Source organism: Danio rerio, chromosome 6 (genome assembly GCF_052040795.2).
Source record: "Danio rerio strain M-AB ecotype USA chromosome 6, GRCz13ab, whole genome shotgun sequence".
NCBI classification, from domain to species: Eukaryota; Metazoa; Chordata; class Actinopteri; order Cypriniformes; family Danionidae; genus Danio; species Danio rerio.
The window spans coordinates 21,631,590-21,653,794 of record NC_141026.1 but is presented as its reverse complement, the minus strand read 5'-3'; the positions used below and the strand labels follow the sequence as shown (position 1 = coordinate 21,653,794).

Here is a 22,205-nt window from a genome sequence, read left to right as displayed (position 1 = left end):
CTATATATTGTAAAGACAGCATTATTAATGCAATTGAAAGCATGCCTAAATTTTTTATTAGAAATACATCATACCCTAAAGTGAATACCCAAGCATTCAGTATATTTTTGATAAATGTACAAAATTTAAAACAACATTTAGCAGACTTGGTTTTTCGAACTCAGCATTTGCAGCCTGATTGCATTGCTGTTACTGAAACATGGTTACCTGCAGATACCTTGTCAGAAACTGTACACCTTGATGAGTACAGTTTTCATAGTCAACCACAAGGTTTGTCTTACCTTACCAGTAACCCAATATTAACAGAATTACAAACTCAACAACATGGTGGTGTTGGAATTTATGCCTCAAACAAGTTGTTGTTTAATATCATCCAGATACCAAATGTGAATTTGGAAAGTGTTGTATATAACTTAAGATACAACATATTAACAGCATTCATTTATCGGCTACCATCATATCACATGTCTCTGTTTAAAGAAAATCTTGGCAAATTACTGGACTTTCTACAACCCATAAACCATCCCGGGTTCAATGTAACCATAGTTCCCCATCTAGGAAACGAGACACTGCGTCTAACCAGAACGCAAGGGGAACACCTCTTTTATACGCATCTCGAAGCACATGTGAAATCAATCTAATGTAATTTAGCAGGTGTCGCCAGACCAGAGTATAAAAGCCTGCACTGAGCATTCAGTGTTAACTTCGAATTTGGTTGAAAGAAGTAACGGGCAGCAGAGAGTATGGCGGAAAAAGCAGTGTCTCGTTCCCTCTTGGGGAACTATGGTTACATACGTAAACCGAGACGTTCCCCATCTAGGGAACTTCTACACTGCGTTTAACCAGAAAGCTAGGGGAACGCAATACCCACTAGGCCAGACTCACTCTGACTGTGAAGAATGCACACTCAAGAAGTGAGACTGAAGAGTCCAGCTGGTCGTGATGCACAGAAGTATGGGGAGTTGACCAGCCTACCACCATACAATTTCAGAGAGGGCAGTGCCCGACAGAGGCTCTGGGAGCCATGAGAAAAACCACTAGAGAAAAGGTTAATGATCCCAGCAATCTGTTTTCAAAGTTATTCAGATAGCATTAGCTATCTGCTAGCCTTTCCCCGGTCTGACGCCTGATAAAACCCAGCCTGGAGGTCACCAACCCATTTAAGGGTAGATATATTCAGCAAATAACCCTTTGTCGAGGATCAATTCTGCTGGGGAGCTCCCGCTTGCCCAGCATAGCACCAAAGCTTAACTCTCTCTCCTTAGCTGCTTGCCATTTTATGTCTTCAACTCTATTAGCTGCTTTGGTCATAACCTCCACCAACTCCTTATATTCTAGTGACTGGGGGGCAGACCCCTTTATCCTCTAACATATACAGAAGCAGATGTTACTGCCCCCTTCGCGTGTCAGATAAAGCCGCAGCGTGGGCATCTGACGCGAAAGAGGAGGAGTAGATCTGCCAGAGAGAGACAGAGAAAGTATGGCGTCCATCAGGATGGCATCTCATCTGCCAGATCTACTTAAAGGGCAAATAGGTTACCCCTTTTTTCATATTTAATAATAGTCTTTTGTGTCCCCAGAATGTGTCTGTAAAGTTTCAGCTCAAAACACCCATCAGAGTATTTATTATAGCTGTTTGAAATGTCTGTATTATAGCTGGAAAAAAGGTTGTTGCTGTTTTGTTGCACAGGGCCTTTAAAGCGAGTCATCCCCGCCCACCGATCCCACGTGCCTGTCAGCAGCATGCCTCAACACACCCTCGGCTTCAGGAAGCAGATCTCACATAAGGTTTGTGAGAAATACTGCAGTAAGAACTTCACACATAGCACAGAAAAGTAGCGCAGACACTCACGCACATACATAGCGTAGAGACGCAGACAGACACACACACACACATAGCACAGGCAAGTAGCGCAGACAGACACACACACACACACACACACACACACACATATAGCGTAGAGACGCAGACACACACACACACATGCACACAGAGAGACAGTGAGAGAGACACACGAGGCAGTGGTGATGAAGTAAATCGCAGTACTTCATTACACACGTCCATACGTTTTAAAACATGTTAAACTTGTAAAACTCACTATTGATCACGTCTGGTGATGATTGATGATCCTAGCAAACTGAACAGACCTTTTATTCCCGGTTGCTTTGCGCTCATCCTGTCTTGTCGATGAGTATATGCATTACTATGGAGACATGTTAATGCGCGCAGCTGTCAATCAATATTGGTGGGCGGGGGGACCTCAAACCTACGTAAAGTTACGGTCAATCTGAAAACCGCTCCAATTGGTCCACTGTTTTATGTTGTTAAATTTGAAAAAGAAAAGGACGGAGTGTGTTTATATCACCCCAATATGACAGTATATACATTATACGTACACACATGTATGTCCAAACAGCTTGAAAAGTAGATTTTTCACCATAGGTGCCCTTTAAGAATTCCATGATCTGAGATGCTACTGTGCCTCAGCACGAGCCGCGGGGATTTCCTTGAAAAACGCTCAACGGCTTCGCATTACTTTCCGAGAGAGAGCATTACAGTGTGCACAATCAGCACACTGGAGTGCTGATTGTGCATGCTCTTTACCCAAACACTGCAGACACAGAGGATGTGTGTCACCTCTTGTAATTAAAAGGAGGGCAAGGTGAAGCACACGCTCAAAAACTTCCTTCTGCCATAATGATGTGTATTTATATCTTCTAAAAAATAAAAAAAACAGAAGTTGTCAGTTTTTTTGTCTTATTGTGATGCAGATATCAATATAGTGAGTGGGCAATTCAGAGGACAGCATTCACAGCACTTCTTGAAAGCAAAAAAGTTAACACTGAATGCTCAGTGCAGGCTTTTATACTCTCTGGTCTGAAGGCACCTGCTTAATTACATTAGATTGATTTCACATTTGCTTCAAGACATGTATAAAAGAGGTGTTCCCCCCAAGCGTTCTGGTTAGACGCAGTGTAGAAGTTCCCTAGATGGGGAAAGTACTATTGTTGTCTTGGGAGATTTCAATGACAACATTTTTAAGTCTTCTACTATTTACAAGTTTGTCAGAAAGAGGGTTTGTTCAACATGTCACACAATACACAACAGAAAAAGACGATGTTAAAGCAGTTGTGCTTCCAACACATTTCAGTGATCATGAAGGTATTTTATGTTTTTTTACACCTAATACTTTTACTGTTGATGAGGAAGAATTTGGCCAGTTGTTGGATTAACTGATCTGCTTTATTAAGCAGATGAGGTAGGATAGTGCATTTGACCCTATAAATGCATCATCTTTGCCGAGCAAAATATTGCAGGTATTGCAATGTTTCTTCACTGCAAGGTAGAAATGTGACAGGTTAAACTCATTTGTTAGACATAGAAAGTAAACAGAAATTTACATCCTAGAAATACAACTTTAGCTTTTACAATGATGTTTTTTTTCCTGCATTGCAACAACATGTTTAAATGTTAGAATTAATTCATTCTTGACTCAATTAGTACTCATTCTAAATTGCACTGCAAGTATAATAACTTAAATTAAATATACATTAATTATTCTATAAAAATACTGCCTAGTACTCAACAACGGAACGTATTTTAAACTAAAAGCTCAGTGTATAATTTACATATGGCACCTTGTATTTTGTATTCTCAGTATAAAATTCTGTAACATAAACAACATTTGAATATAACATTACAAAATATTATTCAGTAGATAATTTGCCCTTAAAAGTTTAAAATAAATTACTTTGTGGCGCTAGTTTGTTAGACATTAGACACAAAATATTATGAAACAGATTTAGTTGTAGATATTTTTCACTTAAAAATGAAAGAAAATTACTTTATTGCACTAACTTGACTTAATAAGAAAATCTTTTTCCTAAGATTTGAATATAAAATTATATAAAATAATCAATAATTCTATATTATATAAAAATGCATATATATATATATATATATATATATATATATATATATATATATATACACATACATATATATATATATATATATATGTATATATATATATATATATATATATATATATATATATATATATATATATACATATAAAGTAATTATTGTTGTTTTGCACCAAAATACTTTAAATAAAATACTTTTAAATAAAATAAATAATCTATATTTGAATATCAAAAAATTTTTATGAACGCTATTTTGCACCAAAAAGCAAGAAAATTTGTTATTTCTTACAGAATTTTAGCTGAAATAGAAAATTGCACATATTCACAATTCACAATTTCCCTCTAAAATTGTTAATGTGTCAAATGCAATATTGTTGCTAATGCAGGTTTGGCTTTTCTATTTGTTGTTTCAAAAAGCAAAAGACACTGGTAATGGTACTCCTGGTTTACTGGGATGGGGTTCAATTCCCTACAGTGTCCTTGCTTTTCATAACAACTTCATGCATTCTATTATTATTGTTACTACATTTATAATCACTAGTTAAATGGATTACAAACTTTATAGTTTGGATTATGCTACAATGTTTTAAGACACAGATTGGACTATATTTCAGTTCATTAAAAAAACTGAAAAGGAAAGTGTGATTTTTTTTATTTTTTTTTATTTATTTTTTTTTAAAGAAAACCATGAAACAACCACTGAATATATATATTTTTAAATACAATATTCAGTACCAAGTTGTTCAACTGCAGCATGTAAAAACCATGTTTGCTACTGTGGCTAATAATGCTAGATATAAAAATCTAACATCGTAAATGTTACGATAACCAGCGATCATTCACTGGAGATCGCTGGTTTCCTCTATCATCATTCACTTCACTTCCGCATTCCCCAGGACTACATTTTCATACATGCACTTCTCCCAATCACGCACGCCTGGTCACTCATCTTCCTGATTACATCACCAGCTGAAACCTGTTACAGAGACTGATTACACACAGTATTTAAGCAGCACACACACTCATTCACATTGCCGAGTCTTGTTTACTGTTAGTGACATTACAACGTGTTATCCTGGTCTTGTTTCTCTGTGTTTTGAACCTAGTCTTGTTTATTTAGTTTTCCTTGTCTGCCGCCTGCCTTACGACCTATTGCCTGTTTATTGACTTCGACTCTGGATTTGCCCAAACATACCTGTTCATACCTGTATTGACCACTGCTTGCCTGACAAAGAATAAACCTGCATATTGGATCCTACCTTCTGTTGTGGTGTCACTCCCCGGCGTTACAGAAGACTCGGCCACACAATGGATTCAGCGGGTATCAAGATCATGTGTCTGCGTCAGGAAGCCCGGTCTATAGAGGAATACGTGGAGGACTTCATCCAGGTAGCCCATTTAACATCTTTGGATGACTTATGCCTAATGATTTTCTTTCGTGGAGGACTTTCTGAGCCCCTATATTCCACAATGCCTTTGCATGACCCCCACGGGACTCTAGAAGGTTATATTGATCTTGCACTTCAAATGAGTGGGTCCCCCTTCACTGTAGGAGAGGTGGAGGACACCCCTAAATATTTTTTGGGGGGGGGGCAAAGGACAGCAAGACCCGCTGGCAACGGGGCTTGCTGCTCATTCCATCACCACACTCCCAGCTTACATGGCCGACTCCAGTCCCCCAGCTCACAAGATGGCCGACTCCAGTCCCCCAGCTCACAAGATGGCCGACTCCAGTCCCCCAGCTCACAAGATGGCCGACTCCAGTCCCCCAGCTCACAAGATGGCCGACTCCAGTCCCCCAGCTCACAAGATGGCCGACTCCAGTCCCCCAGCTCACAAGATGGCCGACTCCAGTCCCCCAGCTCACAAGATGGCCGACTCCAGTCCCCCAGCTCACAAGATGGCCGACTCCAGTCCCCCAGCTCACAAGATGGCCGACTCCAGTCCCCCAGCTCACAAGATGGCCGACTCCAGTCCCCCAGCTCACAAGATGGCCGACTCCAGTCCCCCAGCTCACAAGATGGCCGACTCCAGTCCCCCAGCTCACAAGATGGCCGACTCCAGTCCCCCAGCTCACAAGATGGCCGACTCCAGTCCTCCAGCTCACAAGATGGCCGACTCCAGTCCCCCAGCTCACAAGATGGCCGACTCCAGTCCTCCAGCTCACAAGATGGCCGACTCCAGTCCTCCAGCTCACAAGATGGCCGACTCCAGTCCTCCAGCTCACAAGATGGCCGACTCCAGTCCTCCAGCTCACAAGATGGCCGACTCCAATCCTCCAGCTCACAAGATGGCTGACTCCAGTCCTCCAGCTCACAATGTGGTCACAACCAGCCCTCCAGCTCACAATGTGGTAAGCGCCAATCTGGCACCTGCTCACAAGATGGTTTCCTGTTCCTTGTCCGTTCCTGCCTTAGTTCCTGTTTCAGTTCCTGAAATACCATCACCTGAGCCACCAGAATGGCCACCACCACCTGAGTTACAAGAGCTGATGCCACCACCAGAACTGTTACTGCCAGAGCTGCCACCACCAGAGCTGTTACTGCCAGAGCTGCCACTGCCACCTCCAGAGCTGCCACTGCCACCTCCAGAGCTGCCACTGCCACCTCCAGTGCTGCCAGACCCTCCAGAGCTGCCAGACCCTCCAGAGCTGCCAGACCCTCCAGAGCTGCCAGACCCTCCAGAGCTGCCAGACCCTCCAGAGCTGCCAGACCCTCCAGAGCTGCCAGACCCTCCAGAGCTGCCAGACCCTCCAGAGCTGCCAGACCCTCCAGAGCTGCCAGACCCTCCAGAGCTGCCAGACCCTCCTGAATGGCCGCCGCCTCCTGAGCTCCCTGAATGGCCGCCGCCTCCTGAGCTCCCTGAACGGCCGCCGCCTCCTGAGCTCCCTGAACGGCCGCCGCCTCCTGAGCTCCCTGAACGGCCGCCGCCTCCTGAGCTTCCTGAACGGCCGCCGCCGCCTGAGCTCCCTGAACGGCCGCCGCCGCCTGAGCTCCCTGAACGGCCGCCTGAGCTCCCTGAACGGCCGCCGCCGCCTGAACTCCCTGAACGGCCGCCGCCGCCTGAACTCCCTGAACGGCCGCCGCCGCCTGAACTCCCTGAACGGCCGCCGCCGCCTCCTAAGCTTCCTCAATGGTTGCAGCCTCATGATCCAGGGCCACTGCAGCTCCACGCTCCAGGCCCTCCGCAGCTCCACGCTCCAGGCCCTCCGCAGCTCCACGCTCCAGGCCCTCCGCAGCTCCACGCTCCAGGCCCTCCGCAGCTCCACGCTCCAGGCCCTCCGCAGCTCCACGCTCCAGGCCCTCCGCAGCTCCACGCTCCAGGCCCTCCGCAGCTCCACGCTCCAGGCCCTCCGCAGCTCCACGCTCCAGGCCCTCCGCAGCTCCACGCTCCAGGCCCTCCGCAGCTCCACGCTCCAGGCCCTCCGCAGCTCCATGCTCCAGTCCTGCCCCCGCTGCATGGTCCTGGCCCTCCATCCCTCCCCCTGTTCCGCCTCCGCTCCACCTCCCGCCTGAACTGTATTTGGAGCGTCTGGAAGCCGCTCTTTAGAGGGGGGGCTATGTTACGATAACCAGCGATCTCCAGTGAATGATCGCTGGTTTCCTCTATCATCATTCACTTCACTTCCGCATTCCCCAGGACTACATTTTCATACATGCACTTCTCCCAATCACGCACGCCTGGTCACTCATCTTCCTGATTACATCACCAGCTGAAACCTGTTACAGAGACTGATTACACACAGTATTTAAGCAGCACACACACTCATTCACATTGCCGAGTCTTGTTTACTGTTAGTGACATTACAACGCGTTATCCTGGTCTTGTTTCTCTGTGTTTTGAACCTAGTCTTGTTTATTTAGTTTTCCTTGTCTGCCGCCTGCCTTACGACCTATTGCCTGTTTATTGACTTCGACTCTGGATTTGCCCAAACATACCTGTTCATACCTGTATTGACCACTGCTTGCCTGACAAAGAATAAACCTGCATATTGGATCCTACCTTCTGTTGTGGTGTCACTCCCCGGCGTTACAGTAAACTTGAAATAAAAGAACATTTCATTATATTCATAGTTTTGCACAAGCACTCTTAACTCACCAGTTAATTTGTTTAGCTAAGAAGTTAGCCAAAAGTTTCTTGGGATACGTCAAACTGCTTCCTTAGTGGAAAACACCAATGATTCCAAAGTACCTACGAAGCAAAAAAAAAAACAAATAAATTAATAAATAAACTTAAAACACTTAGAAATAAGAGCAAGAGCTTGAACTTACCAGTTTCTTCATTTGTTCAAGCTGCTCCTTTAGTTGATTTTCAAGCTTTTCCATGTCAAATTGGAATGTCAATTTCATCACGTCTGTTTTGATTTTGCTGATTTTTGAGAATGAGGACCAGTTGCTGCATTAAGACGTTGCATGATTTTAAAACTTTAGTCACTAATGCAAAAAAAGAGAAATATCAAACTACTATAAATCAACCTTTAGCTCATTCTCATACAACTTGTGTAAATACAACAGCGGGTAAGATACTGCCGATATTCTCTAGTTGATCTTTAGTTTCTAGCTGCATTAAACCTTTACAAATTTAGTGATGTCTTAAATTCTTACAAAGACATGACGAGTTGCAATAAGTTCTGTCTATGATCTCCAACTGCACTAGGACTGTAAATGTTCATAGGTGTACTGGATTGTACAGCACTTGTGCATCTTGGTGTTATTAAGAATTCTGCCATAGTCATTGGTGGTGATGGTACTTATGGTGCTGCATCGATTTCTGAAATCTTCATATCTGCTTTTTCTCCAGCCTCTTTGTTCCAAATAATTTTTATTCATTACGGTCACTATAGTTGTGTATTTAATGTCCCTTGATCAGATACATTTACAAAACAAAACATCATTTTAGTATAGTGCCAGGGCAAAATCTCACAGGTTGTATTACGTTGACAGTATGTGTTTAAAATAATTGCAAACCAACCTGTTCTTTCTTTAGGTGTAAAAGTTTAAGTCAAGCTTCCTCATATGTGTTTATAACAAAACATCACATTGTTGTTAACCTCCCCCGAAAAAAAGTTTAAATCCTGAGATACTATCAAAGTTAATTAATGGCTATAATACCTAAAATGTAAATAATCAGCACCCTGAAGGTTGCACAAGATTTTTTCAGAGATTCATGCAGAGTGACAGCCTTATGAGTCTTAGACTGAGGCTGTTTCTCAATTCCAAGAACACAGAGAATGGACTTGTGTTCTTGTGGAGACCGGTCTTGCCAGGTGTCCTCGGAAGAATGAACTCAGGAGACCACGAGGGCAGAAAACGCGTGCTTTGAGAAATGAGATGCTGCGTTCTTCCTGATGGTCATGTGACCTTTACACGTTTTAAATGGTAAATTATTTAAACATTACAGCATTCATACAACAATTTGTTTTTTTTCCCTTTTCAAAATATATACTTTGCATAAAAACATTATAAATATACTCTGCACAATATAAATAAAACAGATTTTAATAAGAATTTCAGCAAACAAACACAGTTAATGTGTTTATTCATTTATTAAGATGTCCATGGTAATGTTTAGTTTGATTTAGGGAAACTCCTGAGGTAAATAAGTTATATCTCTGAACTAAATCTGAATAAAATGCTGCACTTCCCATATCCAGTCGCAAAAACTTCTGGGACTTCCAGAGCGAGTTCAATGCTCAAGTCTGCATCGTTGTGTCCTCGATATCAAGATCACATCCGAGAAGTTTCATGCGTCCTCCGTATTTGCGGTCTTGAGTATTGGAACTGAACTTAGGCAGCTGATGATGACGTTGCACGAGAACGTGAGGATGTAAGATCGCTGAAGAATGCATATTGAGAATCAGCTATAGATTTGTAAGATTTTTTTCTTCTTGTGATCTTCATGGTGGATGGCAACCAGCTTTTTGGAGCATGTGTTTCTTATAAAACCAAACTTCTGCTTTATAAAAAACAGTCGGCACAGGAGCATGCTATCTCAAAAATAAGTGCATTTTACACTGTTTTTCTCCAGATGATATGTATAATCCATTTATAAACAATATTGTTTTGTTTGCGTCTAAAAATTGTGACCATCCACACAAAATATTCTTATTATTTTGTTGCTGTCGTACCATGGATTTTTTTCTCAAAATATCATTAAACGAGGAGTTAACAAATCATTAGATAAAATAAGAATTTAAGCGGACTCTACAGACAGACTCGGGCCAGATATGGTTAACAGTAATCAGGCCAGTGCTTTACAGCTGCATCACAAATGCATGTGCGAGAGCGAGCTGCGTACTCGGCCCAGATAACACTCGCCGATGCCAAGTCGGAGCCGGAGGCACCGAAGAACAGCCGATCACGCCGATTACTACCTGCTATCTGGGCCCCTTATTTGAATTTTATGAATATTTTATGAATATTTATGAATAATCAACAATAACGGTTTATTCTTAATTATTAATATTCCGGCTTAAGCTTCAGTCAATTTGGTCAAACAAACATATGATTGTATATGATCCTGCACGCTCGACCGAGCAGACTCTCAGATTATGAATATTAATTATCAACAATAACAAATTATTATTAATCATTAATATTCTGGATCAATTTATTGTTAATTTGACCAAACAAACATAACCAGAGCCGCTGCTCTTCCGAGCGGACATGGTAATGATCTATTCATTTAGAAAAAAGGGGATTATTGCTACTTCTTGTGAAGTAGATTAATCATTCAAAAGTTTTAATCAACTTATAACAGCTAGGCAGGGGAATCTGTGTTTCAGTGACCTTTTCTATGAGGCAAACAATACAATTCATTTGATTATAATGGGATTTATTGACTAGTGTGACAGATAACGTACAAACGCACACAACATACATTAAACATAGAACAAAGGTAAACCACGTGGAGATCGGCTATACGGGTCTATAGAACATGTAACAACAAAGAGAAATAGTAAAGCGAGGAAATAGAGATTTCAGACAAAGAGTGACAAAACTTTCAGTTCCACACGCACCATTAAGGATCACCAAGATTATAAAAACAAAAACACCTTTTTTGATAAAAGAGGCACAGCTTAATTGCATAACTAAAAATACCTGGACTTTAATGTCTGGGGTCTCTCCCTTTTGCTCCCGTCGTGATGAAACTCCTTTGATGTCCTTCTTGATGCGTTGAGTTTGCAATACAGTTCTGAGGAATGCGATCGCAAACTTTAAACTGAGTTTACTTTGCCGGAAAATAAGAAAGCATGGGAATTAAAGAATGTAAGCAGTGGTGATTATGATCGTACTCTACGCATAATGTGTTGTAAAATGTCAGCAGAAACCCATCAATACCAAACATGGGGGTTTTAAAAATACATCAACATAATTCCCACACCCTTGCATTATTTATGCTCTAAAAAGGCCTAAAAGAACCAGGCATACAGGTTATAGGAGAGGTTACACAGGTAAGAAAAGTCCGAAATGAGATACAAAGTTTACAAACATAACATTTTAGTTTTGTGCTAGTCCCTGATTTCTCAGTCCAACTTCTTTGTCCTTGTGGGTGTGTGGATGTGTGTGTGTGTAAGGAGGGGGGGAGATCGGAATGTCTTTGAAGTCTCTAGGTCTATCTCTCTGGATAATGAAAGGTGTCACGGAGGCCAGACTTTAAGGAACCAGGAGTCGTAAAACCCACGCAAGAGGGTTTAATAAAACCAATAGGTAATTTTATCTGTGGGCTGTACGCTACATTGCGCTCCACTCACCATAAAACAAATTATTTATGTGATCAAACTATTAAAATGCTTATAAATTTTAACTACATCGATCCTAGATATCCCATAACATCAATGAATTTAGTTTTAGCCAATAGCAGAATTTGATTAAATAAGTTTCTGCTTACTTCTTTAAAGTGAAGGTCAATTCATCTTTCCCATCAGTGATATTGCCAAGTTGTTGGAAAAATAAGAACCGAGTCCTGGGGGCTCATGTACGAAGACTTGCGTGGAAATCATACTAAAACATTGCGTACGCACAAAGCTGTAAATGTGCGTACACAGAAAAAAATTCAGATGTATGAAACACTGCGTTCGCCGAATCCCACAGATATTCTTTTGTACATCCGAAAGAACGTGAAACTGAGCGCAACATGCACGAGCGCAAAACCCCTCCCTGCCTCCTCCCCCCTATGAATATGCTAATGACTCCACTTTGGCAAAACCCAACGAAAAAGCAATGGCAAAATCAAGCAAAAAGAGAAACTTTGAACAGAATGTGAGTTGGAGGTGCTGCTTTCAGAGGTAGACCGGAGGAAAACGGTGTTATTTGCAAGTTTGTCCTCTGGAATTAACAACAAAAGACAAAAATAGAGTGGGGAGAGTTTAGCTGATGCGGTTAACACAGTTGGGTCTGAACATCGCAATGTGTGGATTTAAAAGAGAAATAGTGTGATATAAAGGTGTAAATGTTGTAAAGCCCATGTCAACATGTTTTGATACGATCGAGCATGAACTCGGTTCGAATCCAGCTTCTGATGAACTCAATCTTCTTTTTTTCCCAGCTATATATCGGATTCTGCCTACTATTTATCACTAGAAAGACAAGTAGGAATCATTAATAAGTATGTGCATCATATTTTATTTGCACATTTATTGAATGGAAATGTTTCTGTTTAACATATGCAAATTCATCTTCAGATGGTGCCTTTATAGCAATGTGTGTGCAGTAGGGGTGTCACGATTTCGATTCGAAATCGATCGAAATTTATGCTCAATTTTGATTATCAAATCAAAAAATAGAATCATCGATACTGCCGCACCCCCATGTCACATTAGCTTGGCTTGCCAAGTGGGAAAAAACAGGCTTGTTGAAGTGCTTGTTAAACTGCACAAGCAGGAGACCCGTCGACAGAACCTAAACCCTCTCCTCTTTCAATGAAGTCTCGGGTGTGTAAGCATTTTGGATTTCCAGTGAGTTATGTTGACAATGTTCGTGTTGTCGACAAAAAAACAACACAGTTTTGCAAGCTCTGCTATGTAGGTGTTACGTACGGATCGTCCGATAGACAACACCGGCATCGCGATCCTCCGCCCGTCCACGTTGCAAATCCGCTCGCGAAAAGTACACACCCAGGCCCTGTTTACACTGTCTTTGTTTTTAAATGGCATTTTAGAACGACAACGATTTGACATCCACAGTGACGTGTAGCATTTCTGAGCAGCCCTCCTTCCTCTCTACCTCTGAAAATGCACATCACGTGATCACACAGACACAGACGCACACACAGCCATGCGCTCGAGACAGCAGGTCCAGGTCTAGACATTTTAGCAAACACCTCAGATACTGTTGGCTGGTTCCTGTTGGTTGTGCGTCTTTTTTACCGACGCCATTATAATGACACAGATCACTGCCTATTCACGAGTCCCGCAGAAAAAGTGATTGACAGGTGGTAATTATGTGTGTATCTTGCCTTTATTCATTAACTGTATGATTTGTTTATGGGTAAAACAAAGACCATGCAGGTCAGGTAGTTTAAACGGTAGGCTACAAATAATTAATTTGTTATTAATTAATTAATTATTCATAATCGAATCGAATCATGCCTTTAGAATCGAAAATGTAATCGAATCGAGGATTTGGAGAATCGTGACACCCCTATCTTCTATGCATAATCATTCATTCATTTTTTCGGCTTAGTCACTTTATTAATCTGGGGTTGCCACAGTGGAATGAACCACCATTTATTCAGCATATGTATTATGCAGTGGATGCCCTTCCAGCTGCTACCCAGCACTGGGAAACATCCATACACTCTCATTACCACACATACACTTTGGACAATTTAGCTTACCCAAATCACCTATATTGCATGTGTTTGAACTTTGAAATGAAATGCCAACTGATCCAGCCGAGGCTCAAACCAGCGACCTTCTTGCTGTGAGGTGACAGCGCTACCCACTGTGCCACCCTGTATGTAATGCATAATCATATGCACTTAAAGCATTCTCTCCTGATACTGTCTGCCAACCCTCCCAACCATCCCCTCATTAGCACAGCTATGTTCTGCTATATCTTCCACAAGCACCAAATCATCAACACAGCCATGTTCTGCCCCCTGCAAGTATAGAAGAATTTTTGTAATGCGTATAGAGTATATACTTTTATTATGTAATCACTATATAGAATTTTTCTAGAGGAATTTTTATTATGTAATCACTATATAATCTGCCACTATTAAAATATAGATTACTATTAAAATACACTGTTAAAACATATAGAAATACATTCAAGTGATGCAGAAGAAAACACACAGACATGCACGGCCTTATAATTGACGAAAACACACAGGCATACAGGGCCTTATAATTGAGGCCCTCACAATTGAAGACCAGCACGTCATGCGCCTAAATGAGAACATTCAGACAGAGCGTTTAGACAAATGTATGTATTGACCAAGACAAAAACAACCCTCGACAAAATAGCATACATAAGGAGAATCATTTAGAAAGTATGGAAACAACATGATCATGTGCAAACACAACATGCCATATGACCTTAAGATATGTAAAAACAGAAAAACATACAGCCATTAATTAAAAAGCTAGGATACTATTGGAGCCGGGAAATGGCATCATGCTACACGACATGTCATGATGACTATGGGAAAAAACTGTATATAAACTGTGGGTTTTTGAACATTGGTAGGAGAGAGATCGATCGACCAACTCTGCTGTAACAATAAACTGCTTTAACTTGAGAACTTCGAAGACCTCAGCTTCTTTTTTGAAACTTAGAAGATGTTTGTCAAGATCCAGCGCAACTTTCCACAACACAAGTCAGTTTCAAACATGAAAAAAAAAAATTAAAAATTAAAAAAAAAAAACAATAAATAAATAAATAAAATAAAATTAAAACATTAAAAAAAAACTTTGTGTCTGTTTTGTGACAGGCAGATGACAATAGCAGGGCTGTATCTTTTAGTATTATATATAATACAACTTTTGTTCTGCCAGTTCTCCCAGGCAGGGTTTTATTTAGTTAATTTTAGTTTTTGGAACTTTTGTGCATTGGAAGGAAGTTATTTTAGAAGAAGAACAGTTCTTTAAAGTATTATTTGTTTTTATTCTGTCTATTCAGTGTCCTTCAACAAGAACGGTGGTGGTGGGGTTCATAATGTTCACAATAGTATTTTATTAGTTGTTGGTTTAACCATGGATGAGGTAATGGCTGTTATGTTATTTTGTTTTCCAATGGCGTTTCTTATTACATATTACGTAAATTAAGTGTAATGGAAAAATATATATTTTTTACGCCATTTTGATTTTTATTCGAATACAAATACAGATAAAAATACTGGCTTCTCTGCACATCCCTATATATATATATATATATATATATATATATATATATATATATATATATATATATATATATATATTGTAAAATTAATTGTTGGTAATTATTAGAACAAGTTTATCTTATCCACAATTTATTTGTTTTATAACAAGTTTATTTTTTTAAACCACTCAGGGGGTTAGTGTTTAGCTGTTTTTATATTTTTTCAATTTTGTGTCAAGATATTTTCTTCTGTTTTGTAATTGTTGTAATAAAAAGTTAAATTACTTATTTTGTCACTCATGTTAATTCCTAAATGTGATAATAAAGTGTCATCTTTGCATTCACCAAATGAGCTCACCTTTATCACAGTAAAAACAACATTTAGTATTAATATCATAACATATTAGATCCTCGATAGTTAAGTCATATTTTTTATAAACAACCCAAAAGTAACTATAAAAATGTTTGTTCAGTGTTTTTACTTAGACGTCAAAAAGATATTTTGTGTGACAAGCACTCTTTTTCTTTACTTTTATACAAGACATTTGTTTGATACCTACTCTTGCTCATTACCTTTTATTTTCCCAATATGACACATTTTCCTGATATTTAAAGTTTTTTTGAAAGCACAATTTATTTTTACAATAATTAGAAATGTAATACTTTGAAATCACAACCCCTGTTTGTGTTTTTAATGGTTTCTTACTCCAAAACTGTGCCTCAAGCAAATTACCCACTTTGCACAAATCAAAACAAACATTCTTATCAGCATGTTTGACACAAATTACAAGCTCAAAAAGATTATTCTCACTGTGTTTTAAATAAATTCCATCACTTCCAAGAATTATACTCGTGCAACTGTACTCTATTCCCCCAATATATATTAACAGATTCACACCTAAAGCATTTGCTGAATATTAAAATTCTATGTCTGAAGCGAAATATCCAACATATTGCATGTGTGACTTTGAAATATATTCAGACATTAAAGCAAATTCTTTGCCTACTAAGTTAATGTGCTCTTTGCTATGATTCTCCATTTACTTGACAACAAGAAGTATAATCTTCCAATGGCTCTTTTCAGAACCGCTAACCACTCTAGCTACTGCTCTGAAAAAACTATTGCTATCTTTTACAACTTTATCTGTCTTACAAACAACACCTAAAGATCCATAAACAGTTGGTACTTGTATATTTTCTTTTTCAAAATCCAAATGTAATTTCTCACATAATGTTTGTGCAGTTTCTGTAGACAGAGGATAATATGTCATCTAACCTGAATTTTCCACAACTTTAGCATCAGAATCTTCCACCATTCCCAGTTCACAACAAGTGTTATTGTGCACTGCTTTTAACATGCGATGCGATTGTTGTTCGGGCATGAACAGTGTTTCCCTATCAATAAGCTCTTTCTTGTTTTTTAAATTGAGAACATTATTTTTGCCCATAATCTTTGCTCTAACACTGTACCCTTCAGTGAAACACATACTGAGTTTGCAGTATCCATAACAACTTTGTTGTGCAGGCTCATTAACACAAACTACAGTCTCATAGTGGTTTTCATGACAGTTTTCTATATTAATGCTATGTTTAGAAACAAGCTTACCACTGCAACTGTATTTCAACCAGTGACCATCATAAAATGTAAATACATCAATTCCTAAATAATCTGCTGTTGCTTGTATTTCAACCTCTATAGCCCAGCTATAAACAAATCTTATTTTGGACCTGTTAATGTACTCCAACACAGATGAATATTCTCTTCGTAAAATATTTCTATATTTTTCGCTATTCTTTTCCAAATGCAGCACAACAGCAAGTCAAATTTTTCGGTGATAATTTTGTGTACCACTAACTGCTTAGGAATTGCTCTGAAGAAACAGTTCCCATTCCTAATAAGCCAACATATAAAAAACTAAAACATTTACTTTTCACAATCCACCCTTAAACAGCCACACAAAGTTTGAAAAACATGTTTAGAAATAGGACTGAACATCACATTGTTCTTTTTTATATCACAAAGCAATTTAACATGAATTAACTTCACGAACATCAAATTGTTTTACTTTCTTTGAAGAACCATTACTTTCTGAAATGTTACGCTTGGTTCTCGCATCAGACCGCCAGAATCCTCATCAAACTCCATTTCAAATGTTTTATCAGAGGCTTAACAACTCTCTGTCATTCTTCTAATGGTGACATGAACACCAGCTATTTCAAAATGTTTTTGCTTTTCACTGAGCCCTTTAGATAAAAGGCAAATGTGACTGAACAAAAATATAAAGAAACACTTTTTCCATTTCCATCAACCATACCAAGAGCACTTCGTGCATGAGAATCAACCAGTGCATATTGTTCAGTGTGAGAAATGATTGCACATGTACCACTACACAATGTCAGAAGACACCTGTCATACAGTGAAAACATGTTTTCCAATCTCTTTGAAAGACTGCTGTAAGCACTACTCTCAATAAATTCACCTTCAACAACATCTACATCACCACTGACAAAATTACCATATTCAAACAAAAAACTTTCTCCATCAATAATAGACTCCTTTGGCAAATCAGAGACGCAGATTTGTTGAGTGACTAATCCTATTCGTCTCTTGCAATCCTGTGTACAACTCATCTCCTAACACTACAATTGTGTCAAGGTTTTTGCTCTGCCATCAGAAGACACTATCTGCTGTATGCTTTGCTAGGCTTACTTAAGCTATTGCCATACACTGGAATCCTCTGTATTTAAACCGCTAATTGCCCTGGTGGAATTATCCTCTTAATCTGTTTTCAGTGCTGACAGAAGTGGCATCCTCACACCCAGCTGCATCTTTACATCCAGCACTGACACCTTCACATCTGACAGAACTGCTAGTCTATTGATCATGATCCTCTTGGGCTGCTTTTACAGAAATGCTATTAACAGCATCACACTGTGCATCTAAAGAGCTTCTAAGATTTCTGATATGAACCATCAGATCGTTAAGGCATGTGTTGAAAACAGCCACAGGCGTGCTAATATTAGATGCAAATCCAAACATATCACATATGCCAAAATCAACCATCACAAAATAATTGTTGTGATGAATAATGATGCTAACTGCACAGTTAAGGTTTAGGAAACACATTCCTTCCCTCAACAAATATTCTTGTAGCTTTTTATACATTACAGCTTCCTCTTCTAACAATCCAAAACCTCTGTACTCTGGAAACCAATTTCTACATTCCACTTTCTGCCAAACACATTGTGCCTTTTCTATCAAAGTGCACAACTCTTTCTCTACAGTCTGTTTTCTGACTTATCTCAGCTACATATGTGGCTAACTTGCTTCCTTCCACACAAATGTCATCGACATCTGTTTTTACCCAAGTACACAAGGGAGCAATTGCATGTTTGTTTGCAGCCACAACACAATATCCAGTCAATGCATTCATATCACAACTCAACAGTGCAGCTCTTACATCACGGCCAGCAACAACAGGCAGCTGCAGTGTTTCTGAACATACACAAACTTTAGCATCAATCTAACGCACTTTTTGGTGTGCGTTGCATGCGAAAACCCTTTTTTCCTCGGCATCCTGAAAGGAAAAAAACACAAGACTAAGGGACATATGCAATAAAATGTAATGATAAGATTACTTCCATCATGTTGATAACTAAAAATAAATATCTTAAGCAGTTTTGTGTGCATTACTTAACAAGACACTTAATTAACAATAAATGTACAAATATAACTAGCTATTTCTTTACAAACATAGTTATTTTCATATATCAATATTTACTTAATATAAATTTTGAGTTAAATCACTGTGTTCTTTGATTTATCATAATGTCATATTAAACGTTTAACTATACTACCTACATGATTTGACTGATACGAAAATACCTATAAATTAAATTTGTTAAGAATTAACCCTACATTATAAGATGTTAGTAAAAGGTTTTAAAATACAGCCGTATTCCTAACTGAAAAGCGCAAGTGCTTAACTGTATTTTCATACTTTTGTTAATGATTAATTTTACTTAACTAAAAAAATATTGCATTATTTACAAACTAGTTATTTAAGAATCGTTGGTGTTTTTAAGATAATTAAAAATGCTTAAATAAATGATTAATCACATTCAAATGTACATTTATATATCTTATCATTCAAGCATATATTAAAAGTTACTTTGCATGTTAATAAATGCTTAAACAAGTTCATCCAGTTTTGTGATCCGTTCTAAAGTGAGAGCTATTTATGATTTATAAATCTCTTATAAATGACAATTATAGGCTCAGTTATATTCTAAAAACTTGATTTGTGTCTATTCATTTCAAAACACACATATGAAACTGTATCAAATGAAAAATAAATCTTTGCATTCTAGGTTTGTCACGATAGACGGTGTTGACGGTGTTACCGGTTTTAAGACGCAACACTGGTGACATCACTTTTTCATCGTGACACCGTCCGCTTATTGTTTTTTTAAAGTATTAATTAAAAAATATATATTTATTGGAATTAAATGGAAAATATAATTCCAAATAATTTACTTAAGATGAGAGCATGCACTATAATTAAAATCTAAACATAGCTAATGCATCATATTTCATTTATCACGTGAGGAGTCGAATTAACAAAAAGAGAATGGTGGATGATTTAGTGTCAAAACGCGATGCAAAAGCACCTGTTTGGCAATAATTTGGGTTCAAACCAAATGCAATAAGAGAACCTGAAAACGTTAATGAGGCAATCTGCAAACTTTGCCTGATAAAGGTGGCAGCATCTGGAGGAAACACAACTAATGTATACACACCTTCAACGAACTTAATGTTTAACAGGTTGGTCGCGGGTAGATAAGCTCAATAGCCATAAGTATGCAAAGCATACTCTCATTTTAAAAATCACGCGACCATTATCGCACATTGTTTAATAATAAATAATCTTATTTTTTATTAAAACAAGTGATTTAGCAATGCCACGCCATTGATAAGCCAACTGCAGAGAAACAAAGCAACCATCGCGGCAACCGCAGTGATCACTTTTTCTGAAGTTCAGCTCTTTTTTTGAACTTTATTATGTGTTTGATGTAAAAAAATCAATAATGAATAAGCCGCCATTGTGCCAAAATGATTTTTTAAATTATCCTTATTAAAAGTTTCAAATAACAAAAATGAATTAATATGTTTTGTTAAAAATATTTATTTTGCATTTTATACGAGTATAATATTGTATTTTATTAAATAAAAAAATATACCATGAGTTTCATGCATTGGCACACACATTTTGATTCAAAATCATTTAACACAATATCATTGTAACATACTAGACAGGATACCAGAGGTACGGGAAAATGAGGACAGTTTATTAGGTACAGTTCGACAAAGGCAGACTGCCGCACGCAATACCGAGGCTGTGCGCAGTGCTGGATAACTCAAAAGTTCTATCAGATGCAAACAGAAGGATCCCGCAAGAGAGGGCTGAGGAGTAGAGGTGGAGACCTGGCGTCAGCTGACAAACCCTTGCTCGGAACCAGACGCTGGCTGGCACTTGATCGCTGAGTGAGCAGAGCAAAGGTGAGTACACACACAGACAGTGATTGCACGCAGGACAGGACTTACAGGACTGGACAAACGGGTAACGATCCACAAACAGCAAGGTGAGACACAGAAGTGATATACAATAATCTGACACAGAAACAGAGAACATAGTGGATTAAGTAGGGACGCTAATAGGCAATGAGTGGCGACAGGTGCTAATGCAATGATAGTTAGTGGGGAGAACCTGCAGCTGCGAGACCAAAGAGGCAATACTGAGTGATATAATTAACAAGATCAGACCTGGCCCATGACAGAACCCCCACCTCTAAGGAGTGCCTCCTGGCGTTCCCAAAGAAGAAGGACTGTGAGAGCGGGAGAAGTCCTCGATGAGCAAGCGGTCCAGGATGTCCCGGGCTGGTACCTAGCTCCTCTCCTCGGGTCCGTACCCCTCCCAGTCGACCAGATACTGAACTCCCCGACCACAGGGACGTACTGCAAGAATCTTCTTGACCTTAAAAATGGAATCCTCGACAAGAGTGGGAATAGGGGGGGTGGGAGGGGAGGAAGAGTGAACGTAGGGTTTAATACACGAGACATGAAAGACAGTATGAACGCATCGGAGGTTGTGGGGTAAGTTAAGTCAAACAGCCACGGGGTTAATGATCTTAGTGATCTGAAACGGTCCAATAAATTTATTTGCGAGATTGTGATTGGAGTGGCAGGTGACGAGTGGAGAGCCATACCCTTTGACCACAAATATATCTCGGGGCTTTGACACGACGTTGATCAGCGGCTCGACGAGTACGTTCCTGAGTCTTAGTGAGAGTCTTACCTACGATTCTCCAGGTACGTTGACATCGTTTAACAAATGCCTCAACAGACGGTACGGCGGATTCGAATTCCTGTGTAGAAAACAAGGGGGGTCGGTAGCCTAAGCACGCATGAAAAGGGGAGATGCCCGTAGAAGAGGTGGGTAAAGAATTGTACGCATATTCAGCCCAACTCAACTGTTCGCACCAGTTAGAAGGGTTACGTGCAGTAAGGGTGTAGAGAAGTCGTCCCAGAATCTGGTTTACACATTCAGCCTGCCTGTTTGTCTAAGGGTGAAACCCAGATGACAAACTGGCAGTACAGCCGATAAGGCGACAAAACTCTCTCCAGAATTGAGAGGCGAATTGAGGACCTCGATCAGACACGATGTCAGTAGGTAGGCCGTAAATCCTAAATACATGATCAAAGACTAGAGCGGCTGTTTCCTTAGCAGAGGGAAGCTTAGGAGCGGGAATGAAGAAGGTGGATTTAGAAAAGCGGTCTACAACGATTAAGATGACAGTATTACCTGACGAGGGCGGAAGACCGGTAACAAAATCCATGGCTAAATGAGACCAGGGTCGAGTGGGGATAGGGAGAGGATGAAGAAGTCCTGCACG

At 39.6% G+C, this 22,205-nt stretch overlaps 1 protein-coding gene across 1 annotated transcript; it reads left to right on the top strand.

Moving 5' to 3' along the window:
• Positions 1-4,610: 4,610 nt before the first annotated feature.
• LOC147843495 (uncharacterized) lies at positions 4,611-7,928 on the top strand. The gene is made up of 2 exons (XM_087257129.1): positions 4,611-5,960; positions 6,022-7,928. The coding sequence occupies exons 1-2, from the start codon at positions 5,236-5,238 to the stop codon at positions 7,496-7,498; spliced, it is 2,202 nt and encodes a 733-aa protein (XP_087113255.1). The 5' UTR covers positions 4,611-5,235; the 3' UTR covers positions 7,499-7,928.
• The last annotated feature ends 14,277 nt before the right edge of the window (positions 7,929-22,205 follow it).

What these genes read in the sequence shown, in the direction of transcription:
- LOC147843495 (XM_087257129.1), top strand. Translation starts at nt 5,236, where the DNA reads ATGGATTCAGCGGGTATCAAGATCATGTGTCTGCGTCAGGAAGCCCGG. An exon ending in TCACAAGATGGCCGACTCCA is followed by an intron (nt 5,961 to 6,021) that starts GTCCCCCAGCTC and finishes GGCCGACTCCAG; the next exon opens with TCCTCCAGCTCACAAGATGG.